Here is a 27,374-nt window from a genome sequence, read left to right as displayed (position 1 = left end):
GCCACAGGGCCCGTCTAGCCAGGACATCAAAGCTAGAATTCTTAGCATTGATAAAAACAATTTGCAGAATGGCATCTCGAATATAGTCATTTGCTAACTCCAGTAGCCGAACCTGATCCAAGCTTCCTCCATGATATGAGGCAAAAAACTACTGGAGGGTAGGGGAAATGGGAAGGATATGTATAGCCTTGTTTGGGGTGTCTGACTCCTCCTGTGGCCAGGAATAGTATTTACCATAGGCTATGAATGTTCTTGTGGACTCTCACTACCAAAAGAATGAAAATAAGTTTAAAAAAAAAATGCTTAAATTTTTAAAAAATGCACTTATTTTAAGTGACATTCTAGTTGAAACTGAATGCAGATTTAAGTTAATACAGAAGCATTTTTGCAATACACATGGATTAGCAAAAATGCTCCTAGTAAATGTTTTGGTGACATTATTTTTCACTATGTATGGGCACGTGTAGCATACACTCCTATTCAAAACTGCACTGCAAAAATAATATAATATATAAAACTGAATAAAAAATCACAGCTTAGACTATAATTAAGCCTAATGAGTTTTTGGTGGCTTTATGAAAAAAATAATCTGTAACATAAACAGAGGGCGGCACAATGATGTAATATCATTTGGACTGAGATACATTTTGTTACTTTGGAGATTTCCAAGCTCTTTAACATGACAAGAAACAATGGGTTTGGATTTAGATCAGGCCCTTGACAGTACAGATGTGCTGGGTGTTCTGCATTTCTACGGTTACTAAATTTCCTAATGACTTGGTTGGTGCATGTTGATCTATGCACTAACCAGCAGGCTTTGGACAGTTCTTTTCGTCAGAGCCATCCCCACAATCCTTTTCTGAAACACAGAGAAACCAACCAAAGACAAGACAATCGGCACAATGAAGACACAGAAGGTGCAGAACATACGTACATAATACAGAGAAACATAATAGCAACATACTGTAAACATATAAACATATATAACACAACAGTCACAATGTGAAAAATATTTTTACAAAGTAACAAAGCCTTGCAGGCAGGGGTGGTTCTATATGTGCCAATAAAGCCTAGAAAAAGAAAATTTATGCTTACCTGATAAATGTATTTCTTTTTTGACACGATGAGTCCACGGATCATCTTAATTACTAATGGGATATTCACCTCCTGGTCAGCAGGAGGCGACAAAGAGCACCACAGCAGAGCTTCTCCCTTCCCTCCCACTCCAGTCATTCAACCAAAGTTAGGAAGAGAAAGGAAAAGTCAAGGTGCAGTGGTGTCTGACGTTCATAAGAACCCACAACCTGTCTAAAGGAACAGGGCGGGCCGTGGACTCATCGTGTCAAAAAAGAAATAAATTTATCAGGTAACCATAAATTTTCTTTTCTTTTTTAAGATACGATGAGTCCACGGATCATCTTAATTACTGATGGGATTCAATACCCAAGCTAGAGTACACAGATGATATGGGAGGGACAAGACAGGAAACCTAAACGGAAAGCACCACTGCTTGAAGAACCTTTCTCACAAAAGAAACCTCAGTCGAGGCAAAAGTGACAAATTTGTAGAATTTTAGAAAAAGTGTGAAGAGAGGACCAAGTTGCAGCCTTGCAAATCTGTTCCACAGAAGCGTAATTTTTGAATGCCTATGAGGAGGCGACAGCCCTTGTGGAAGAATTCCTAATTTAGAACGTAAAACTACCTTATCTGAATGGAAAATAAGATAAGGAGACTAAAACTGTAATGCCGAGAGTTTTGACACTCTCCGAGCAGAAAAAATAACAACAAGGAATAAAACTTTCCAAGATAACAACTTAATATCTAAGGAATGCATAGGCTCAAACGGAGCCCCATGAAGAACCTTGAGATTAAATTAAGACTCCAAGGAGGAGTAACTGGTGTGAACACAGGCCTGAACCTGACCAAGGCCTGACAAAATGATTGTACATCTGGAACATCTGCCAGATGTTTGAGTAACAAAATAGATAAAGCAGAGACTTGACCTTTAAAGGAACAGTTCGATAATCCTTTCTCCAAACCCTTGGAGAAAAGACAAAAGTCTAGGAATCCTGACTCTACTCCATAAGTAGCCCTTAGATTCACACCAATAGAAATATTTACTCCATATCTTATGGTAAATCCTTCTAGACACAGGCTTACAAGCCTGAATCATGGTCTCTATGACCGAGTCAGAAAAACCCCGCTTGGATAAAAATAAGCATTCAATCTCCAAGCAGTCAGCTTCAGAGAAACTAGATTGGGTGAAGGAAGGACCCTTTTATTAGAAGGTCCTGCCTCAACGGAATTCTCCACAGTGGCAGAGATGATATGTACCCCAGATCTGCATGTCGAATCCTGCAAGTCCAAGCCGGTACAATTAGGACCACTGACGCCTTCGCAAACTGGGGAAATAGGCAAGCTAGACTGAAGTCCAAGTTACCGTCAAGACATCTAACAGTACTACCTGAGGATCCCTGGATGTCGACCTGTACCTTGAAAAATTGGCTTTCCGGGTGACCTCCTTTAAAAATCAAGCTGAAAGGTCTGCCTGATCATGAAGTCCGCCTCCCAGAGTTCACCCCTGGGATGTGAATCGACGATAATCAAGAATGGGCCTCTGCCCACTGAATTATCTCTGATACCTCTGTTATCACTAAGGAACTCCTCATTCCTCCCTGATGAACTGAAGACATGTGTCCCACTGGAACTAGATAAACTGGGCCGAGACTAACCAGGGCCAGGCCCTGTTACCACAGACAGCCAAGATGGTCTGCGAAATCAGGTTCCCTGGAAAGAATGAACCAGAGACAACAACCCTTAAGAAAAACCTTTGTCTCCTGCTCTCTGAGTAGACAAATCTGTATAATCTCTGTTGCAAAGTCTGAGCATGATAACCTGCTGAGGTCTGAGAAGGAACCGAGCAAACAGGATGATGTCCCATGCCTCTACCATCAGCCCGATACCTCCATGCAGAGAGCCCCTAATGGCCGAGGAGAAGACTTAAGAAAAAGACTAGAATCAAAAAGGTCTTTAACTTCCTGACTTCCTTCAGGAAAAAAACTTAATTTATAGATAATCTAATATGGTTCCCAAGAAGGTTACCTTTGTTGATGACTAAGTAACTCCTTACAAAATCTACCTTGCTGCTTGATATCACAGAAAAGATAACAACATTCCCATATTCAATCTTGCTTGAAAGATTGCGCCTGGACTAGATTGTCTTCCAGAAAGGACACCCCAGCAATGCCCTATAACCGAGCACCGCCAACTTCAAAACCAGACTCCTATTAGAAAATTCTGGGAGCTGTGACAAGGTCAACAGACAAGGCCAAAATTTGGAATGCTTGCCTGAGAGTGTGAAAATGCAAGACCGCATGCTTAAAATCCGCCTTCATAAAATGACCCTCCTGGATCAAAATAAAATTGGAACGAATAGTTTCCACCTCGAAGGACGGTACCCTTAGGAATTTGATTAGAATCTTGACATCTAAAATTTGATTAGATTCTAAAGATCTAAAATAGTACTTAAGTTTCCATGGAACCACTATGAGATTAGGATAAAATCCCCAACTCCGTTCCTGAATCGGAACAGGAACTCACTCTCTCAGGTTGGAGAAGTCTCCTACCCAATGTAAGCCCACATAGTCTCTTATCTGACTCCAAATATTCTAGAATGCCAAAACCTCCCTCCTGCTCAGAGGAAGAAGTAGAATAATTCCCTTGAAATCTTGAAAGGAATTAAAAAGTATTCTTAACCAAAACGTGTGTCACTATGGTAAGCCTGAAATCTTAGCTTCCCGCTAAATACTTGAAAGTAAGCATCTGTAAGAAAGAAAATGACCGACTTAAAGGCCTTTATGTTATCCTGGATTCGAAGAGAGTGTCTGTTCTAATGGGACCAGACAACGTATGAACCAATATGCTGCCGTATAAGCGACAGTGGCAATAATAAGCCTACCGCACCTGGTGTTCCCAGATGGTCTCCCTTCCAGGTACTGACCAAGCCTGGACCTGCTTAACTACCGAGTTCAGACAGGATCTGATGTATTCAACACAGTTTGGCGGTAGACAAGTAATAGGTTGCCATATTGAGCAACCCCTCTAACTGTTACCCCTAGGATCCTTAAGGGAACAACTATCCTCTATGGGAATAGGAGTCCCTTCCGCCTTGGGTCCCGACTGACGGAACTCCATGAAGAGTCTGCTATGGGAAAAAATCTCTTCTAAACATATGAAATGGAGAATCCCTCTCTCCCATTCCTTAGCATTGATCTTGGTACAACCTAATATTGACAACCCCATGTTATCGATGTCGTCCTGAGTAGCTAAAACCTCCTTAAGTAACAGACTGAGGTATAATAGCTTAAACCTGAAAGATACAACTTCAGTATCAGCAGGAGGAATTATACTGTCAGAAACTGAGATTTTATTCTCAGATACTACTGAAGTATCCTCTTCCTCACGTCTGGGAGGGGACCTTGAGATAGCAACAACAGTGACAGGAACCTCGCTCACTGAATGTTTATTTTACCTCTTGTGCTCTCCCTGCAGCATGGAAAAAGCCGACAACGCACTAGAGACTGTCTAGCAAAAAAAAGGATGCAATGACTTGCAAGGTAACTCCATAAGGAGCCGTGGAGGAACCGCAGGGCACTGGTTTAATGGACGCTAAGCTTTAGGACACTATAGGAGAAAGCTGCAGAATGTATAGAACATTGTCATAATGCCCCTTATCCTTTAATAGCATCTGAGACAATGTTGGCTCTGTAAACATTCACCTCTGAACTGTAAACTCAGAACAGAAAGTCTTGCTTGGCAAGTATAAAGTATATGTAACATCCATATTCACATTTTGATCACATAAAAATTGAATATTCTATTTTAAATAGTAAAAGTAACTTTATTAACAAATAAAGGGATCATTTGTAAACTAAAATCCTGATGTTACTATGGCTTTAAATGGCAAAATAAAATACTTTACTTAAGGTAAAAATAATACCTTTATCCCCTAAACCTCAGCTCAGCTTGCTGAGGCGTGTGTCTACCCACAGATAGAAAAGTACCAATAGTAGGCATACAATTAGGAATGCTTGTCAGACTTCATAAGAAAAAAAACCTTTAAACACAATGAGAATCCTCTCCGCTGCACAATCAAATGCAGCAGAAGAGACCCATCGTCACCGGCCGACACATGTGGCTTTGGGCTATGTGCACAATGTCATAGACAATCCCCACCCATCGTGGGCGTAATCGGTAAACCACCGGGCTATGTGTGATAAAGGTGAGCAATGTTGCGCAGTCTATCTCCGCCCATCGTGGGCATAACCAGTGAACCTCCAGACTATGTGGGAAAAAGGCGCAGTCCAACTCCGTCCATCGTGGGCGTAACAAATGTAAACCTCCCAGCGGTAACACTCCTGTTTTTTCAGAAATAGAGCTTCCGGGAGCATGAACCGCATGGCACACATTGTTTTAGAGAATGCATATTCCCTAGGCACACCTCCCGGTCGGCTAGACTAATGGGCCGTCAGCAAAGATAACTAGTTGCGCAACAAGTTAAACCTCCCATTCGGGTAGAAATACAAACAAGACGTTGGGAGAAGGAGATGGCCATTAAACATAATTAGATTAGCTGCATAGCAAAAACAAACCTCCCGATCGGCTGCTAAATTATAATAAAGCTGTTGGGAGTTGCCATCCTGTTGCACTAAACACAAAAACATAAGAGCCACTTCTCCACGTCCCCAGTGCCTGCAGAAACTGCCCATGACTTAACCCCTCCTAGGGATAATGTCATCTTGTGTCCATTATTAGTATAAAGTGCCAGCATTTCTGTGTACGTACACCAGAAAATACAAGATAGCACTTACCTCATTGTCTGTCTGGCAGCAAGGCAGTACCCAGGTTTAAGAGGTCCTCTCCCTCCCATGGACCTGGAAAGAAACGAAAGTCTTGAGTAAAATTCCTTCAGGTTTTCTTAGTCAGGGCAGCATCTGTATGGGAGGCGCAGTGAGAATTATGTCCCACAAGTTCCCATTGCTCTAAAGCCACCAAAGCTCTCCTGTAGAGACTGATATGGACTACGGCTACACCCTAGAACAAAGCAGCACACTCTGGCACTACTTTTAAAAATAATAAACTCTTGATTGAAGAATTTAATCCAACACCTCACTTTACCTCTTCCTATTACTAACGTAGGCAAAGAGAATGACTGGAGTGGGAGGGAAGGGAGGAGCTATTTAACAGCTCTGCTGTGGTGCTCTTTGCCTCCTCCTGCTGACCAGGAGGTGAATATCCCATTAGTAATTAAGATAATCCGTGGACTCATCCTGTCTTAAAAAAGAAATAAAAATTATCTTCCTACACTAATCTTTCCTCATTCTTTTTTCAAGAATTCTTCCTTCCTTATTTTAGTCATTCTTATTCTGTAAATTTGGTTCCTTCCACATCTTCATATTTAATCCATTCTTCTTTATGTATTTGTGTTGAACCAAATACAGTCAGCAGACATACAACACGTAAATACACAAGAAATAGGCAGTAATTATGCATATACAGAGTAACTGTATAGCCAGTAATTTCTCAGGCAGATGTCAGGTTCACAGACATGTAGAATCCAAGCATATATAGCCAGTAATCTCTTATTATGGTGCAAGTATATAGCAATCCCCAAATGCAGAGAACTATAGGAAAGATAATTATTTCACATACAGAAGCCATGGATAAAGCAATTTAAACCACATATAGTAATTAACCCCATGCATATAGGCTATAATAGAGCTTTTTATCAAAGAAGAATCAAAACAAATATTTGAACACTAACCCTAAAGATGCATTAAAAATTGTGTTATTAATACCATATATTGGAATAAATGTGCAGTATTTAGCTATATATCAAGTAACCTCCAAATTGTATGTTCCTAAACGGGTTGATTGGATAGGGTATAAACTGGCCCTTTATTGATCTTATAAGAGAAGTTGTATTCACAGCCAAAGTACGTATGCTCAAAATTACTGATTTTTCATGCAACTCATTTTAAATGTAGCCCAAGCCATTTTTTTCAGGAGTTAACTCTATGTAAAATGTTTTAGAGAGAGATAGATAATTTCCTCAGAGGCCAGTGATATATTTTTTAGCTTTAAATTATTTAATTTTAAATGTATTCAGTTAGAACCTACCAATGAGGTTTGCCATCACATGGGTGGGTAAGGTTACATGGTCAAAATATGGTACTACAATGTTTATTTTTCTTTCTAATACAAGTTTAGGGATAGTGCACAGTTATTAGGTTTTTGAATTCAGTACTAGGGTCTGATGAAGGGGACAGTTGGCTCCCCGAAACGTCACTGTACACAATAAACTATTGTCTTTTGAAAGTCCAGCGAGTGCGGCTCTATTACTTGGAATTATATAACTGCAAACAGACGACAAGTCTGAAGCTAGTAATCTCACATATGAAATACAATTAATGCAAAGCCAGTAATTACTCTTACTTCTGGGAGAAGAATAGCCAATGATCCCCCACACAGATGGCAAATATTTAGCCCTTATTTCCATATTATATAGAGCTGCATACAAACCTAACTTGCAATCGCTTTGCTTTCTTACTGACTCCCTTTACCTCTCTCCTTTCCGTGACCTTCAACTGTTTCTACCCATTTTAATTCACTTTCTGCCATTCCCTGCTTCATTCTCTTCTTTCTATATCTCTCTTACTCTTTTCTATCCTCTCTGTCATTATCATATCTCACTGCCCCTCTTCATTTCTTTCCTTCTCTGTCCTTTTTCTACTCCCTTTACTAATTCTCTACATTTTCCTCCCTTCTTCTTACAATAAAATGTATCTACTCATAAACAATTAGCTCTAAAGCTTCAGACAGCTGTTGCTTCTAATTTCATAAGATTTGGCTAATTGTCACTTTAGGGAAGGGCTAATTGTCACTATGAAGAAATGCACACAAAGCATCAGTGTTTTAAAAAATATAAGGTTATTCGGTAACGTGAAGATTGAGGTTGCTGCAAGATTGGTAAGGGGAAATGTAGGAACCTCCATGTTGCTAGAACCACCACTGCTTGCTTGCTGGCTTCTCTGTAAAAAGTATTAATTGTTTAAGGAATTTGTTTTTGGGTTGTTGTTTCTTTGAGACTGTAGTGTTAAGATTTACATAGATGTAGCAAGCTAAACATTTACTTAGAATATAAATAAAAGCTATAATAGTAGCAGTAAGACAGTGCACACATTTGTGATATGTTGTCCAAACCGAGACTATGTATAAGTTCTGTGGGTACTATTGTCTATAGTAAACCTAAATCAGACTTTGTAAAAATTATTATATGAAAGTAGGATTGGCATATCATCATTTACTCTGAAGAAAGCAGTTATTTTATATGTGAAATTAAGGAAATAGAAAAAGACTCTGAACAGAAAGTACTGTATCAAATAAACATATCCATTCTGGCAAGCAAGCACTTGGCTTATACTTGTCCCCAGTCAAAAAGGATGATCTTCCTAGAATCATTCTGAAGTAATCAATGAATCCAGAAAAGTCATCAGAAGCCATCCTGAAATATGCCTACAGGCCAAAATATATAAATGAGATGACTCTAGAGTCATTTACTAGCTGTTCATGCTTATGAAGTAATCAGTAAGGCAATATTCTTATCATTCTGATCATCCCCCAGATTTTTGTACCCTAGCTGATTACTTTACAAGCCTGATGATGTGCACATGATTCTAAAGTAGTTTGATAATCATCAAATGACTCCAGGATGGTCTCTAAAGTAATCCTGTTTGTCTTGGGATATTGGGAGTAGACTGTATATATGGGAGAGTGTGTGGAAAGGGGGTTAAATTATCAACTTAAAAAGTGTATTTTTAGATCAGACATCCCTTTTTAAATGACTTAAATGCATCTAACACCACCATTGTTGTAAGAAGTCATATATTAAAACATCAAACACATTTAATCATGCAACATTCTTGGTGAGATGCAGTATACATTTTCTTTACAAAATTATACAGAAAAAGTGAGAAAAAATTATTAAAAAAAAATAAATTAGTTTAAAAATATTTATGAAAATAAATTACACTAATTTTGGATTATTTCAATTGGGTGATTTTTTTTTTATTTGTTTGGGGTAAAATGGCAATTAAGCAAAAGCTTTAATTTAGTTTACTTATTTACTTTTGTTTAGTGTGAAATTAAATGACTGAGATACCGACATTCTAGCTGAATATATATATATATATTATAACTGTTGTTGCATAATAGCAAATTTAGATGTAGGGTCCAAAACCAGATGAAGATGTATAGTTGTATCAATAAGGATTCTGTTTAGTGTGTTTTCCCAATAATGATGCCAGTTTTAATTGTTTCCACGTATTATCGTATTATTTGTCAGTAGATAGTCTATAAGCCCCTCCTAATTTTCCATTCATATTATCTTTTAGTCTTTATGGTTTTGTATTTCTTCTTAATAACAAATAAATAGCATTGCATATTCCTACCATTGTACCCATTGCTACGGAATTTGTTGGTATATATATATATATATATATATATATATATATATATATACATACATACACACACTTGTTCCCAGTTTATTGGATGGAGAGAGAGCTAACATTGTGTGGCTGTTTTAGGGTCTCAGGTTTTTGGAAGGGACCTTGACGTGGTACCTGGGCTTGTCCCATTTGGCCAAATGCGGTAACTAACCCTTCCATTTTTGCTTTTAATCTTAGCTGAGAGCTTGCTAGTGAGTTCTGGAATTTCTCTGTGTGTTTATATATATATATATATATATATATATTATTTTTTATATTTATTTAACTAAATCCAAGTAACAAAGTAGCACCACCCTTTATGATACCCAAGTACATATTTTTAGGCATTCCTCAAACTTCTACTTAAACATTCATGTTTTCTTGGCAACACCTACCATTGTCACAACGCCAGTTAATGTTGATGCATCTTCCACTATTACAGGTGAACTGTGTCAAAGGAAAGCAGGTTGGGTATGCTGTGGAAACAAAAAAAAAGAGCCACTATTAATCCATTAAAGGGATGTTGGTGGCCACATCACACTCACGTGTTGTAAATGCCATCCAAATATTAGACCAACGGTTTATGTATGACATAGCACAAAACCTGTACAGCAGTGAGGTCAGTGTTTTGGAGTGTTTGGAGATGGGAACAAGTAAGTGAGTTTACAGCGCAATAAGAGCTGTAACAGGATTATGATACACTATTTCTTTACGTTATATTAAGCGGAGCAGAGAATATCTAGGGGCTATAAGAGCACCCCCTCATGCCTACTGCCTCATAATGGTAGATAAACTGGCAGATAAATACAAAGCCTGCATGTTATACAAAATATACAAAACTATTATGCCGTCTCTGAAAGACTTTCTTGTGGTTGGCAGCACTAAAAAATGCATGGCAAAGCCACAATTGTTATTTACTAATCAATAACAGCTGTCTTACCCAGCTCTAAAAAAGTAAATATTCATGAAGACAGAATAACATAATCAAAGGTCATCTGACTAATCGTATATATGACTGGTTACTACAATATATAAAAGTTACAACTATATGCAAATATCATCAGCAACAAAATGTAGCCATTGCTGAAAGTTTCTTTTGTGATTCAGACATTTTTAGTACACATTTTTAAAAGTTTCCAATTTACTTATGTTTTAAAAGTTTCATTCTTAAAGGGACACTCAGGTTTTATAAAATGTTCATGATTCAGATACAACATGTAATTTTAAACAACTTTCCAATTTACTTCCATTAAAAAAAAATGTGCACAGTCTTTAATATTTACAATTTTTGAGTCACCAGATCCTACTGAGCATGTGCAAGAATTCACAGACTATACGTATATGCATTTGTGATTGGCTGATTGCTATCACATGGTACAAGGGGAGTGGAAATATATATAACTTTGAAATTTGTTATAAAAAAATCTACTACTCATTTGAAGTTCAGACTAAGTGCTATTGCATTGTCTTGTTATCTTGCATTTGTTGATTATGCAAATCTAATGTGTTGACTGGTCCTTTAATGGTATTCTTTAATGAAGAGCATACCGAAGTAGGTAGCATGCACATGTGGCAAACACTGGTGCCATCTAGTGCTCTTATAAATGTACAACACTGCAATTCTGACAAAACTGATGCTATATAGTGCTTCACACACATGAATGCTCCTGAGCCTACATACCAGTTTTTCAATAAAGGGAAACCAAGAAAAACTAACGGGGAGATTACGAGTTTTGCGTTAACAGGGGTTAACGCTCACTTGCAGACAACGCTGGTATTACGGGTTTTTAGAAACCCGGCGTTAGAAAAGTGAGCGTAGAGCAAAATGTAGCTCCACATCTCACCACAATACCAGTGCTGCTTACTGTAGCGGTGAGCTGGCAAAACGTGCTCATGCACGATTTCCCCATAGGAATCAATGGGGAGAGCCGGCAAAAAAGCAGTGTTCCGCTCTTAACGCAGCCCCATTGATTCCTATGGGGAAATACATTTTATGTCTACACCTAACACCCTAACATGAACCACAAGTCTAAACACCCCTAATCTTACACTTATTAACCCCTAATCTGCCGCCTTCGACATCGCCGCCACCTACATTATATTATTAACCCCTAATCTGCCACTCCGGACACCGCCGCCAACTACATTATACTAATTAACCCCTAATCTGTTGCCCCCAACATCGCCGACACCTACATTTTATTTATTAACCCCTAATATGCCGCCCCCAATGTCGCCGCCACCTACCTACACTTATTAACCCCCTAATCTGCCGCCCCCAACGTTGCCGCCACTATATTAAAGTTCTTAACCCCTAAACCTAAGTCTAACCCTAAAACTAACCCCCCCTAACTTAAATATAATTTAAATAAATCTAAATAAAATAACTACAATTAAATAAATTATTCCTATTTAAAACTAAATACTTAAATATAAAATAAACCCTAAGATAGCTACAATATAACTAATAGTTACATTGTAGCTAGCTTAGGATTTATTTTTATTTTACATGCAACTTTGTATTTATTTTAACTAGCTAGAATAGTTATTAAATAGTAATTAGTAATTTAATAGCTACCTAGTTAAAATAAAGACAAATTTACCTGTATAATAAAACCTAACCTAAGTTACAATTACACCTACCACTACACAATAATTAAATTAATTCCCTAAACTAAATACAATTAAATCCAATTATCTAAAGTACGGGGATCCCCCCCCCCCACTAAATTACAGAAAATAATAAAATAATTACAAGTTTTTTAAACTAATTACGCCTAATCTAATTCCCCTAATAAAATAAAAAAGCCCCCCCAAAATAATAAAAAGCCCTACCCTATACTAAATTACAAATAGCCCTTAAAAGGGCCTTTTGCAGGGCATTGCCCCAAAGTAATCAGCTCTTTTACCTGTAAAAAAAGTACAATACCCCCCAACATTAAAAGTCACCACCCACACACCGAACCCTACTCTAAAGCCCACCCAATACCCCCTTAATAAAACCTAACACTAACCCCTTGAAGATCACCCTACCTTGAGAAGTCTTCACCCAACCGGGCCGAAGTCCTCAACGAAGCCAGGCGAAGTGGTCCTCCAGACGGGCATCCATCCGGCGCGGAGCGGCTCCATGTTCAAGACATCCGACGTGGAGCATCCTCTTCAAACGATGTCCAACTGAAGAATGAAGGTTCCTTTAAATAACGTCATCCAAGATGGCGTCCCTTCAATTTCGATTGGCTGATAGAATTAAGGTAGAAAAAATCCTATTGGCTGATGCTATCAGCCAATAGGATTAAGCTTGCATTTTATTGGCTGATCCAATCGGCCAATAGAATGCGAGCTCAATTCTATTGGCTGATTGGATCAGCAAATAGGATTGAACTTCAATCCTATTGGCTGATTGCATCAGCCAATAGGATTATTTCTACCTTAATTCCGATTGGCTGATAGAATTCTATCAGCCAATCGGAATTGAAGGGACGCCATATTAGATGACGTAATTTAAAGGATCCTTCATTCTTCAGTTGGATGTCGTTTGAAGAGGATGCTCCGCGTCGGATGTCTTGAAGATGGAGCCGCTCTGCGCCGGATGGATGAAGATAGAAGATGCCGCCTGGATGAAGACTTCTGCCCGTCTGGAGGACCTCTCCTTCCCGGCTTGGATGAAGACTTCTGCCCGTCTGGAGGACCACTTCACCCGGCTTCGTTGAGGACTTCGGCCCGGTTGGGTGAAGACGTCTCAAGGTAGGGTGATCTTCAAGGGGTTAGTGTTAGGTTTTATTAAGGGGGTATTGGGTGGGTTTTAGAGTAGGGTTGGGTGTGTGGGTGGTGGGTTTTAATGTTGGGGGGTATTGTACTTTTTACAGGTAAAAGAGCTGATTACTTTGGGGCAATGCCCCGCAAAAGGCCCTTTTAAGGGCTATTTGTAATTTAGTGTAGGGTAGGGCTTTTTTTTTTATTTTGGGGGGCTTTTTTATTTTGTTAGGGGGATTAGAGTAGGTGTAATTAGTTTAAAATTCTTGTAATTATTTTCTGTAATTTAGTGGGGGGTTTTCTTCGTATTTTAGGTAATTTTTTAAAATTGTAATTAATTGTATTTTGTTTAGGTAATTAATTTAATTATAGTGTAGTGTTAGGTATAATTGTAACATAGGTTAGGTTTTATTTTACAGGTAAATTTGTCTTTATTTTAGCTAGGTAGTTATTAAATATTTAATAACTATTTAATAACTATTGTTCCGAGTTAAAATAAATACAAAGTTGCCTGTAAAATAAAAATAAACCCTAAACTAGATACAATGTAATTATTAGTTACATTGTAGCTATCTTAGGGTTTATTTTACAGGTAAGTATTTAGTTTTAAATAGGAATAATTTAGTTAATGATCGTAATTTTATTTAGATTTATTAAAATTATATTTCAGTTAGGGGGGGGTTAGGTTTAGGGTTAGACTTAGGTTTAGGGGTTAATACATTTAATATAGTGACGGCGACGTTGGGGGCGGCAGATTAGGGGTTAATAAATGTAGGTAGGTGTCAGCGATTTTAGGGAAGGCAGATTAGGGATTAATAATATTTAACTAGTGTTTGCGATGCGGGAGTGCGGCGGTTTAGGGGTTAATATATTTATTATAGTGGCGGCGATGTGGGGGGGCCTCGGTTTAGGGGTTAATAGGTAGTTTATGGGTGTTAGTGTACTTTTTAGCACTTTAGTTAAGAGTTTTATACTACGGCGTTAGACCATAAAACTCTTAACTACTGACTTTTAAATGTAATACCAGTCTTGACAGGAGAATGGTACCGCTCACTTTTTGGCAGACTCGGAATACCGGTGCTATGCAAGTCCCATTGAAAAAATAGGATACGCAATTGACGTAAGTGGATTTGCGGTATTTTCGAGTCTGGCCAAAAAAGTGAGCGGTACGCCTGTACCTGCAAGACTCGTAATACCAGCGGCCGTTAAAAAGCAGCGTTAGGACCTCTCAACGCGGCTTTATAAGGCTAACGCAAGACTCGTAATCTAGCCTTAAGTAAATTTGATAATGGAAGTAAATTGGAACCTTTTTTTTTTTTTATTGTACACTTAATCTAAATCATTAAATAACTTTTTGGGTTTCATGTCATGTCAAGCCTTGTTTGCTTCTGCTGTATTTGATAGCTGATTTTGGAGGCATCATACCATAGCTAAATAAAGATTTAATATCCATAAAAAGGATGAAACATATATAGGACTTTAAAAATCAATCAGGGGTGAGCTGAAAATAAATGATATAGCAAAATGTAGTAGTATACAAAATACGGGCAGAAAATGAAGATCAGTAGATTACAGATCCTAGAATACTGACCACAAGTAGATGATTCATCTGAGCGATCGCCACAGTCATCATCTAGATCACAAGTCCAGGAAATTGGAATGCAGCGCCCACTGGTACAAGTGAATTGGTTTACAGCGCAAGTACGAGCTGCAAGAAAGGAAGGGAGAAGTGGGTAAGCCGTGTATTGGATAAACAGAAATAAAGGTGTAGAAGAGAAAGTGAAAATTAGAAATATGAAAATAAAGCAGCAATAATGCAATTTTTTAAAATTATTTTGATCATACAAAATAAATAAACAAATATCAACAAAATCGTCTCACCAGAACACGTGGAGTTTGATTCATCTTCACTGTTGCCGCAGTCATTGTCGCCATCACACATCCATCGGCTAGGGATGCAACGGTTGTTCTTACATTTGAATCGTTCAGGTGGGCAAGTGTGCTGGTCTGGGCAAGAAAGAGGACAACATCTCATATATTTTACACTGTAAAAAGATTAACGTTGTCTCCATAATCCTTTATATATTTTCTTATGAACTGCTAGTTTGTCATATTTAAACATATATGAGACCTCTAAAGTATCCACAAACTCTACATACAGTCTGGCGCCCTCAGGAAAAGCTTTTTTTTAATCACAGGCTGTAACACCAACTTCATTTTCTAAAACAGATGCACACTCTCGTTCTCATGGTATACTTTGTTGAAGAGATACCTAAGTTGATGTCTAGAGCACTATATGGCAGGAAATAGTGCTGCCAAATGGATAACATTATTGCAGAACTGCTGCCATATAGTGCTTCAGACATGATAAGTACATTAGAAAGTTGCTTAAAAACGTATGCTCTATTTCAATCATAAAATAAATATTTTGGGCTTCACATCCCTTTATCAGGGGTTTAACATATAATTACACTATTTCTGAATCCCAAATGATCAGTAGATTTTTTCTGACAAATTTAAAAATTTCCATCCATTTCCCTGCCCCCTGTATAATATGACAACCATTGGCTAATCACAGACTCACATATATAAACACTGTGAATTCTTGTACATGTCTGTTAGTTGCTGGTACCTCAGAAAGTGTGCATGCACATAAAAAGGCATGCTCTCTCTGAACCATTCCAATTTTGACCGTTGTGTTGCTTTAAATAATGAACTGCACAAAACAGAGAAATATTTTTTTTTATTTGCTTAGACTTCCCCATTAAATGAAAACATCAGAGAATCCAGATCAGAATAAAATATCCTTGATATACGTAAAAGTAGTGTTGCATATCTTTGCTAACAATATATGCTTAAAATTTTATGCTGGGCTATTTGTTGAAGTGGATAGTTTACTAGTCAGTGGAAGCGCTAAAGGGAGTTTATATAATCAAAGCATCTCTGTGCTGGATTCTGTAAATTACTTAGAAATGTGATTAGTTTCCATTGCATGATTTGCACTAACATCTCACTGAATATAAATGAAGGAATTTATTTTACCAGGTGCACTTAAAATACAGAGAGAAACCATAAAAATAACAATTTTGTGTCATTCAGTTCCAGGTGTTAAAAGAACAGGCTGCCACTTTCCATGTGCTAGGATAGTCCTGCGCTTTAATTAGATCAGATCCTTGGCACCTAAGACTCTTATAGGGGGGCTAAAAATTATTTATTTACAGAAGTGGTTAGTTTATCATCACAAATCCGTATTAGTATAAAACTACTAAATGATATGTAAACATAGAAATGTGAAATTTGACATTTATATTACTTAGTCATTGCATGTTAACATCTGGAACACTAAGGCCTAGATTTGGAGTTTGGCGGTAGCCGTCAAAACCAGCGTTAGAGGCTCCTAACGCTGGTTTTGGCCGCCCGCTGGTATTTGGAGTCAGTGATTAAAGGGTCTAACGCTCACTTTTCAGCCGCGACTTTTCCATACCGCAGATCCCCCTACGCCATTTGCGTATCCTATCTTTTCAATGGGATCTTTCTAACGCTGGTATTTAGAGTCATTTCTGAAGTGAGCGTTAGAGCTCTAACGACAAAACTCCAGCCGCCTGAAAATAGCAGGAGTTAAGAGCTTTCTGGCTAACGCCGGTTTATAAAGCTCTTAACTACTGTACCCTAAAGTACACTAACACCCATAAACTACCTATGTACCCCTAAACCGAGCTCCCCCCACATCGCCGCCACTCGATTAAAATTTTTAACCCCTAATCTGCCGACCGCCACCTACGTTATACTTATGTACCCCTAATCTGCTGCCCCTAACCCCGCCGACCCCTGTATTACATTTATTAACCCCTAACCTGCCCCCCACAACGTCGCCGCCAGCTACTTAAAATAATTAACCCCTAATCTGCCGACCGCAAAGCGCCGCCACCTACCTTATCCTTATGTACCCCTAATCTGCTACCCCTAACACCGCCGACCCCTGTATTACATTTATTAACCCCTAACCTTCCCCCCACAACATCGCCGCCAGCTACTTAAAATAATTAACCCCTAATCTTCCGACCGTAAACCGCCGCTACTTACATTATCCCTATGTACCCCTAATCTGCTGCCCTAACATCGCCGACCCCTATATTATATTTATTAACCCCTAATCTGCCCCCCTCAGCGTCGCCGACACCTGCCTACACTTATTAACCCCTAATCTGCCGAGCGGACCTGAGCGCTACTATAATAAAGTTATTAACCCCTAACCCGCCTCACTAACCCTATATTAAATAGTATTAAACCCTAATCTGCCATCCCTAACATCGCCGACACCTAACTTCAATTATTAACCCCTAATCTGACGACCGGAGAAAGCCCCCCAAAATAAAAAATTCCCTACCCTATTCTAAATTAAAAAAGTTACAAGCTCTTTTACCTTACCAGCCCTGAACAGGGCCCTTTGCGGGGCATGCCCCAAGAATTTCAGCTCTTTTGCCTGTAAAAGAATAAATACAATACCCCCCCCCCCCAACATTACAACCCACCACCCACATACCCCTAATCTAACCCAAACCCCCCTTAAATAAACCTAACACTAAGCCCCTGAAGATCTTCCTACCTTGTCTTCACCATACCAGGTTCACCGATCCGTCCTGGCTCCAACATCTTCATCCAACCCAAGCGGGGGTTGGCGATCCATCATCCGGTGCTGAAGAGGTCCAGAAGAGGCTCCAAAGTCTTCCTCCTATCCGGCAAGAAGAGGACATCCGGACCGGCAAACATCTTCTCCAAGCGGCATCTTCAATCTTCTTCCATCCGGTGCGGAGCGGGTCCATCTTGAAGCAGGCGACGCGGATCCATCCTCTTCTTCCGTTGTCTCCCGACTAATGAAGGTTCCTTTAAGGGACGTCATCCAAGATGGCGTCCCTCGAATTCCGATTGGCTGATAGGATTCTATCAGCCAATCGGAATTAAGGTAGGAATTTTCTGATTGGCTGATGGAATCAAGTTCAATCCGATTGGCTGATCCAATCAGCCAATCAGATTGAGCTCGCATTCTATTGGCTGTTCCGATCAGCCAATAGAATGCGAGCTCAATCTGATTGGCTGATTGGATCAGCCAATCGGATTGAACTTGATTCTGATTGGCTGATTCCATCAGCCAATCAGAATATTCCTACCTTAATTCCGATTGGCTGATAGAATCCTATCAGCCAATCGGAATTCAAGGGACGCCATCTTGGATGACGTCCCTTAAAGGAACCGTCATTCGTCGGGAGACAACGGAAGAAGAGGATGGATCCGCGTCGCCTGCTTCAAGATGGACCCGCTCCGCACCGGATGCAAGAAGATCGAAGATGCCGCTTGGATGAAGATGTTTGCCGGTCCGGATGTCCTCTTCTTGCCGGATAGGAGGAAGACTTTGGACCCTCTTCTGGACTTCTTCAGTGGATGTCTAGCCCCCGCTTGGGTTGGATGAAGATGTTGGAGCCAGGACGGATCGGTGAACCTGGTATGGTGAAGACAAGGTAGGAAGATCTTCAGGGGCTTAGTGTTAGGTTTATTTAAGGGGGGTTTGGGTTAGATTAGGGGTATGTGGGTGGTGGGTTGTAATGTTGGGGGGGGGGTATTGTATTTATTCTTTTACAGGCAAAAGAGCTGAAATTCTTGGGGCATGCCCCGCAAAGGGCCCTGTTCAGGGCTGGTAAGGTAAAAGAGCTTGTAACTTTTTTAATTTAGAATAGGGTAGGGAATTTTTAATTTTGGGGGTCTTTGTTGTTATTTTATTAGGGGGCTTAGAGTAGGTGTAATTAGTTTAAAATTGTTGTAATATTTTTCTTATGTTTGTAAATATTTTTTTATTTTTTGTAAATTAGTTCTTTTTTATTTTTTGTACTTTAGCTAGTTTATTTAATTGTATTTATTTGTAGCAATTGTGTTTAATTAATTTATTGATAGTGTAGTGTTAGGTTTAATTATATCTTAGGTTAGGATTTATTTTACAGGTAAATTTGTTATTATTTTAACTAGGTAACTATTAAATAGTTCTTAACTATTTAATAGCTATTGTACCTGGTTAAAATAATTACAAAGTTGCCTGTAAAATAAATATTAATCCTAAAATAGCTACAATGTAATTATAATTTATATTGTAGCTATATTAGGATTTATTTTACAGGTAAGTATTTAGCTTTAAATAGGAATCATTTATTTAATAAGAGTTAATTTATTTCGTTAGATTTAAATTATATTTAACTTAGGGGGGTGTTAGTGTTAGGGTTAGACTTAGCTTTAGGGGTTAATACATTTATTAGAATAGCGGTGAGCTCCGGTCGGCAGATTAGGGGTTAATAATTGAAGTTAGGTGTCGGCGATGTTAGGGAGGGCAGATTAGGGGTTAATACTATTTATGATAGGATTAGTGAGGCGGATTAGGGGTTAATAACTTTATTATAGTAGCGCTCAGGTCCGCTCGGCAGATTAGGGGTTAATAAGTGTAGGCAGGTGTCGGCGACGTTGAGGGGGGCAGATTAGGGGTTAATAAATATAATATAGGGGTCGGCGATGTTAGGGCAGCAGATTAGGGGTACATAGGGATAACGTAGGTTGCGGCGGTTTACGGAGCGGCAGATTAGGGGTTAATAATAATATGCAGGGGTCAGCGATAGCGGGGGCGGCAGATTAGGGGTTAATAAGTGTAAGGGTAGGGGTGTTTAGACTCGGGGTACATGTTAGAGTGTTAGGTGCAGACGTAGGAAGTGTTTCCCCATAGGAAACAATGGGGCTGCGTTAGGAGCTGAACGCTGCTTTTTTGCAGGTGTTAGGTTTTTTTTCAGCTCAAACAGCCCCATTGTTTCCTATGGGAGAATCGTGCACGAGCACGTTTTTGAGGCCGGCCGCGTCCGTAAGCAACTCTGGTATCGAGAGTTGCATTTGCGGTAAAAATGCTCTACGCTCCTTTTTTGGAGCCTAACGCAGCATTTGTTTAAACTCTCGATACCAGAGTTAAATTTATGGTGCGGCCAGAAAAAAGCCCGCGGAGCGTTAACAGCCCTTTTACCGCCAAACTCCAAATCTAGGCCTAAGATTACTTAATAGAATATTAAATGTGTGTTTGCAGTGTACACTAAGCATTTTTAATATTCTCTTATTCCTACCCAACAATTAATTTAAAGGGACATAAATAATTTTTTTTAAATAAAACAGTATATTTTAGAGCAAGTTTTTAGTTTTTTTTTAATAATTCATTTCGCATTATGCTACTGACAAAAAAAATATCAAGAACATTACACATTGCCGGTCGCTTTTGGATATGTCCCTTTAATTACTGAGAGTGAGTTCTATTTAACTTGTTTAAATGAATACTGCTCACACTGACAGTCAGACCAAAAGCAGACAAATAGAACCATATGGAAAATGGAAAGACCACATTTTATGATGTCTGGTTAGGTGCTAACAGAGATATTAGTTGACACAGTCTCTAAAAGCATAGGCTGCGTTAAAAGTGACAGTGTACTGCAAACATTACACGCTTTAATTTGTTAGAGCATGACATTTTAGCACTACTGACCCTTAAAGGCTCTGTGTTAAATCCCTGCAAATGGTTTAAACACAAAGTTAAATTACCTCTCGGGAGCAGCAAATAACTCCTGGGTATCTACCAATCAGTACTTTAACTATTTGCTTAACCCATTTAACTCCTTATTGCTCAAAAATGACCACTTAGTTTAAAGAAGGAATTTCATTTCTCAGAAGTGAATGTGCTACCGTCTGCAGAACAAACAGTAATATTGATAACTCGGCAAATGAAAAGTTAACACTTCCACATTCATATAAGGTATGGCCGGAACTGTATAGCCTTTGTAGTGATTCCATGTCTGCAGAAGCAATTAGGAACAACAGGAGCTTACTGAACACCAGATAATTACACATCATGGGACCAAAGTAGCTCTTTAAAAGGAATAAATTACTGGAAATTACTTTGTTTTTGTAATAAATACATCTATAATATTCTAGTCTGCCCTTAAGAGTTAACTAATGAATCCTGATATATAAAGCCCCTCAACTTAATTTTTAAGTTAGCTCTAAAAACCACACTTATAGCTTGATTTATCAATCCTTGGCGGACAGGGGTGGACATATTCGCCCCTCTCTGCTCGAGCTCTCCTCTGGCGGGCAGCAATACGCGTGGGCAGGAGCGGTTACTCTCTCTGGTCGGACGAGACCAGGGAGATTGAAATTCTCCACCTAAGAGGTGGAGAACAAGGTAGGGATTCTAGGGAAGCAGCGGTCATTGATAAATCCTGACTGCAAGTTCTCTTGTGCGAGTTAAAGTGCCCGGATTTTAAAAAAACTATTAAAAACAGGAGGCACTTTCATTCATGAAAGTTTACATTGCACCGGATTTTACAAATACTTACCTTCTTCTCCTGAAACCCTGGATCGCCGATCCCACACCTGCAGCTCCTCTGTACTTCGTCAAAAATGATGAAACCGGCTCTCTCCAATCACGGCTTCCCCCCCAGGAGTGCTCATCTGGTGAGGCCCCACCGTGATTGGAGGAAGCCGGTTTCGTCATTGCTGTGTTAGTACAGCAGGAAGAAGCAGACGGGGGGGATCAGCGATCCGGTGTTTCAGGTGAAGAAGGTAAGTATTTGTAAAATCCAGTGCAATGTAAACTTTCATGAATGAAAGTGCCCCTGTTTTTAATAGTTCTTTTAAAAACCGGGCACTTTATCATGAAAGTTGACATTCACTTTAAAATACATGTAATTTATATGCAGCATCTGGACTGTGATAATACGGTGATAGGGTTTGAATATTAAAAATATTTTCACAGAATTTATGTAAACTTTCTATGTTACAGCCACTGCTGCCCAGATACATTAAAGGAACACTAATATTATGCAATAACTTAAAGGAACACTAACGTCAGAATTAAAACTTTCAAGAGTCAGATAGAGAACGCAATTATAAACAACTTTCCAATTCCCATTATCAAATCACAATCTTTTTATATGCATACTTTATGAGGCACCAGCTCCTACTGAGAATGTGCAAGAATTCAGTGTGCACATAAATGCATTTTATGATTCGCTGATGGCTGTCACATGATGCAGGGGGCGGAAAATAGAACTGACCACTCATTTGAAATCTACTAAGGGCTTTTGCATTGTCTTTTTATAATGCATTTGTTAATTATGCTTGGCGATATGCTTACAAGGTGAGGCTGGAGGAGAAGACCATGTGCCGATATGCTGCCTCCCCTTGTCAGCTGTGGTAGGTCTGCGAGCGCAGTGCTTATTGCAGGTCTTAGTAGCTAACAGACAGGATGTGTCTGTGCACTGCTTAGCATCAGCTTGTGATGTCTAATCATAAACTCTCAACACTAGTGTATGTTAGCTACTAATAGCTAGCTTTTTCTGCATTCATGAAATAGTAAACAGACACTTAAAAAGTTTCATTACTTGAATTATGGTAATTACTGTATGTTGTTGCATGTGAAGGGCAGTGATTGTTTCAAAGTGTATTCTTCTTTCCCTCTCTCCCTCCCTTCCTCCCTTTTTTAAACACTGACCCAAAATAATATTAAGGGGAAAAAAGGCCTAAAACCATTTGGGGGGGGGGCAGCAGAATTGTTAGTGCCTAGGGCAGCACAAAACATAAATATGCCACCTCACAGGTAATTAACTTGCTCTTTCAAACACACAATTTATATGTCCCCACATAATAACTAATCTATATCAGTTTTTACCATTTAGAAAGCTCTCTTACAGTACAGCAGTGTACTAACCAAGCTAAAATTAAAGCGTCAATTTCTGCAGGCCAATACTCATTTGTTATAGCCAGAAAGAGCTGGACCAATCACAGCTGAATTCAGCCTAGCACTTCACTGTCCAATGGAAGAGCAGCATAGCACTGCATATGAGTTTGTGAGGTGATGGGGTGCTGTTCGTGTTACTGAAGAAGCGGTCAGTTCACATATCTCTAGTGAATGCAAAATTATGCTCTCTCTCGGTAGAAGAATGAACATGAATTTGTACCCTGGGGTTTAAACAAAACACTTTGCATAGCCCTTATAAATAAGAAATTTGCACATATGCTCTTAACAGTATTTAAAGGAGTCTAGTCTAAAATTAAACTTTCATGATTCAGATAGAGCATGCAATTTAAGCAACTTTCTAATTTACTCCTATTATATTAAATTAGAAATTGCTAAAATTTGCATGCTCTATCTGAATCATGAAAGTTTAAAGGGATAGTATAGTCAAAATTAAACTTTAAAGGGACACTCAGGTCAAAATAAACTTTCATGATTCAGATACAGCATGTCATTTTAAACAACTTTCCAATTTACTTCCAATAAAAAAAATATGCACAATCTTTTATATTTACACTTTTTGAGTCACCAGCTCCTACTGAGCATGTGCAAGAATTCACAGCATATACGTATATTCATTTGTGATTGGCTGATGGCTGTCACATGGTACAGGGGGAGTGGAAATATACATAACTTTGAAATTTGTTAGAAAAAGAATCTGCTACTCATGTGAAGTTCAGACTAAGTGCTATGGCATTGTCTTGTTATCATGCAGTTGTTAATTATGCAAATCTACTGTGTTTACTGGTCCTTAAATGATTCAAATAAAGCATGCAATTTTAAGCAACTTTCTAATTTACTGCTATTATCAATCTTTCTTCGTTCTCTTGGTATCTTTATTTTAAAAAGCTAGAATGTAAGCTTAGAAGCCCATTTTTGGTTTAGCACCTGGGTTAGCACTTGCTGATTGCTGTCTAAATGTAGCCATCCAATCAGCAAGTACTACCCAGGTGCTGAACAAAAATGGGCCGGCTCCTAAGCTTACTTTCCAGCTTTTTAAATAAAGATATCAAGAGAATGAAGAAAATTGATAAAAGGAGTAAATTAGAAAGTTGCTTAAAATTGCATGCTCTATCTGAATCATGAAAGTTTATTTTTGACTAGACTATCCCTTTAATTTTGACTAGACTGTTCCTTTAATGTCCCTGTAACTTAGGGGTTAAAGAACAATTATATACTCACAAACAAACAAAAAAATGTGTTGACGTTCTTGATTAACATGATACATCATACACAGGGCAACAGCAGGTAGATTTCTTTTTCTACCAGTACAATTAAACAACAAATGTACTATACAAGATATTTTGAGTTGCACTGATTACTCATATAAAAGCAAGCGGAGAAAGGAACTATCCAGTAAACTACATGCACACTTGAAGATGATACTTACAGCAAAGCTCAGGTGCTTCATCACTGTTATCAAGACAATCATTGTCTCCATCACATTTCCAGCGTTCTTGGATACAGCGGTTATTGGCACAAGCAAACTCTCCTGGTTGGCACTGGGGAGGAGGCACGTAAGATGGATTGGCTTTAAAAGAGAAGAAATAAGTAATGAGATGCAGAATTTGATATCTTGAGAAGAAAGCTAATTAAATGAACACAGGGGAATTCTATGACATTAATGGGCACTGGCAGAGTTTCTGTGTTCAGGGAATAAATGCAAAGTTTGTATTCTCGAAGAACCAATGCAAATGAGTTGCGGGGATGGATATCAGTATCTGTAGGAGACCTCACTATGTTGCAATATTTAAAGAGTCATGAAGCATACTGTGACGGGACCTTGGAGCTTGTACCCTAAGGTAAAGTCCAGAGCAGTCTCGCAGTGCTGCACATCCTTCTCCAAGTGCCAATTAAGACCTCCAGGGACCAGTGCTCCTGCTTTTGGGAGTGCTACTCAGCTAGTAGCCCTATCTGCAGTGATTAAGCTTTGTAGTGAAAGAAGCTCTTTCCCTCCCATACAAACACCAGACAAGGCTTAGTACAGTAACTCATTTTAATGGTCAAGACAAAGGGTTTTTTACAGTAAAATATAAACAAAGGAGTAAAATATAAACATTCAAAATTCAATTAGATACTGCCCCCTGCTCTCCCTCCATGTGTCCAGATACTGCTGGGAGATGAGCTTAAACAAACATAGAAATTTGCCCTGCCCCCTTTTATGCCCAATAAATTTAATGGTGAAGCTCTCGGCTTCTAGAGTGAGCACCCCCGAGTATCTGGTATAATTTAAAACCTCAAGCGCACATTCTGTGAATATTTGGTCTACTTCGGTCATATGGAGTGGGAGCGACAAGCCATATTGTATTTACCAAGTGCAAACAAGGTAGCGTAGCTAGAATAGGTAGTGGGTATTGCAGGTACAATAACACACATCCAGGAGGCTAGAAAATGCCCTGAAAAGGGTGCTTTTGTGAGGGGATGGGGAACCGAATTTAATAGGGCAGAAAGACAAGAAATAAAGCCACTTGTGGCTTGGAACCGTCTTTTTACCCCCTGAGTGGCTGGGCTGTAGAAGAAGCAACAGGATTTGTGTCACACATACATTTCTCAGGAATATGCCTTTATACCTTTGATCTTCTAAACTGTGGAATCATTGTGGGGCACATGCATGGTTACATTTTTCATAGCAAACTCCATTACAGATAAGAAGCTCACCCTTGCAAGTCACTCCATCATCATCCAATATCTGATCTTCGGCACAGGCACATTGTCTGCTCCCAGGGACAGCAAGGCACAGGCTGCTGCATCCACCATTATTTACACGGCATGCGTTTGAACCTGTTGTTAACAATAATACATTTCAAAATGCTCACAAGATATTACACTAAAATGATCAGCTAAACATGCGTAGAAATAATTGCCTTATAAGTGCAATTTATTTTAATTAGAGGCAAATCCCACCTTGCTGCTGCTGGGCGTCATACATTCTGATTTCAAAGATGGGTGGTCTCTCATTCCTCAGCAAAGTGACAGTTTTTGATGTCTGGTCCAGTCGGTAGATACTACCACTTCTATATTCTGTCCAGAAGAGGAAGTTGGAATAGTGACAAAGGCCAAATGCGTGGTTTAGCTCAACACCTTCATATACCACCTACAGAAAAAGGAAAAGAAAATTAAACTCTCTTGCAAGTCTAACAAGGACAAAGACTGAAGGGCTTTCCAGTTAATTCCGATAGACTACAAATATATATTTTTATTTTAAGTGTGCGAAGCCATGATTTATTGATATTACAGATTGATGAATACTTTTTACTTTGATTGACTACATGGACCTGTATCGCCCATCTTTTAAAGCATGTTTGATCCATTCTCCTTATAACACTAGACTAGTATTGACCATATCAGCTTCTATTAGGTGTAAACGCTTGAACTAGGTCTGCCCAGGTTAGTTACTTTGGTATTGGTGATATGATTTGAGTTAAAAATAAATTAGTTTAATAATGAAGCTGTTTCATGGTGCCATTCTTGAGGAATATGTTTTTAAAAAACAACATAAAAGCGACGGTAACCAACCTTACGGTTTGTGCCGTTGAGGTATATCATTTCAATCTTGTCAAAGAAGGCATCTACCCAGTACAAAGTCTTGTTGGGAACGTCAATGGTAAGTCCATTCGGCCATAGTACAGCCTTAGAAGTTACAAAGGTCATACGGTTGGAACCATCCATCCAAGCTTTTTCAATCTTTCCTCTTGCACTATCTTTGGGATCTTCCTCCCAGTCTGTCCAGTACATCCACCTTTAAATACAGAAAGTTCTTAATGGAAAACAGATACCATTAGCCTATTTTAAAAACCCTCACAATGCCATTGAAAATACCTACCACTGCTCAAGATGTGAAAGTGCTGAAACTATTTAATGTGTTTCATTATAGGAATACTTAAAGGAACATTAAGCACTAAAAACATTTTATAAGCATAGAATTGAGGGTTTTTTTCCTGCCTCCCTCTAGTCATGGGTTTAGTCATGGTAAAATCAAGCTTAAAATGCATTCTAATGTTGATGTGTTTGCATATGTGCAGCAACTCTCATTCAGATACCTACAGTGAAACTAAGTTACAAAATGGCAGCACATTGGAGGAAGGTGCATGAACTGTATTTAGCATCCCTTTAAAAGGGCCATAATAATGGAAAACTTACATGCTCTACTTCATTAGTCCATATAATGTTATCACTAACAACACTTTTACTCTATGTGTTTAACC

At 38.8% G+C, this 27,374-nt stretch overlaps 1 protein-coding gene and 1 pseudogene across 1 annotated transcript in view; both read right to left on the bottom strand.

Annotated features, from left to right (window-relative positions):
* LRP1 (LDL receptor related protein 1) overlaps positions 1 to 27,374 on the bottom strand; it is a 595,167-nt gene that overhangs the window by 287,718 nt on the left and 280,075 nt on the right. Inside the window, 7 exon segments of the mRNA XM_053708175.1 lie at positions 9,944 to 10,024; positions 14,893 to 15,009; positions 15,183 to 15,308; positions 24,560 to 24,700; positions 25,828 to 25,950; positions 26,074 to 26,263; positions 26,686 to 26,908. Coding sequence (XP_053564150.1) covers positions 9,944 to 10,024; positions 14,893 to 15,009; positions 15,183 to 15,308; positions 24,560 to 24,700; positions 25,828 to 25,950; positions 26,074 to 26,263; positions 26,686 to 26,908 — 1,001 coding nt within the window.
* LOC128654837 (uncharacterized) lies at positions 3,952 to 4,070 on the bottom strand (annotated as a pseudogene).

Source organism: Bombina bombina, chromosome 3 (genome assembly GCF_027579735.1).
Source record: "Bombina bombina isolate aBomBom1 chromosome 3, aBomBom1.pri, whole genome shotgun sequence".
In the NCBI taxonomy this organism is placed as follows: domain Eukaryota; kingdom Metazoa; phylum Chordata; class Amphibia; order Anura; family Bombinatoridae; genus Bombina; species Bombina bombina.
The sequence above is the reverse complement of the archived record's forward strand: the minus strand, read 5'-3'. Positions and strand labels throughout refer to the sequence as shown.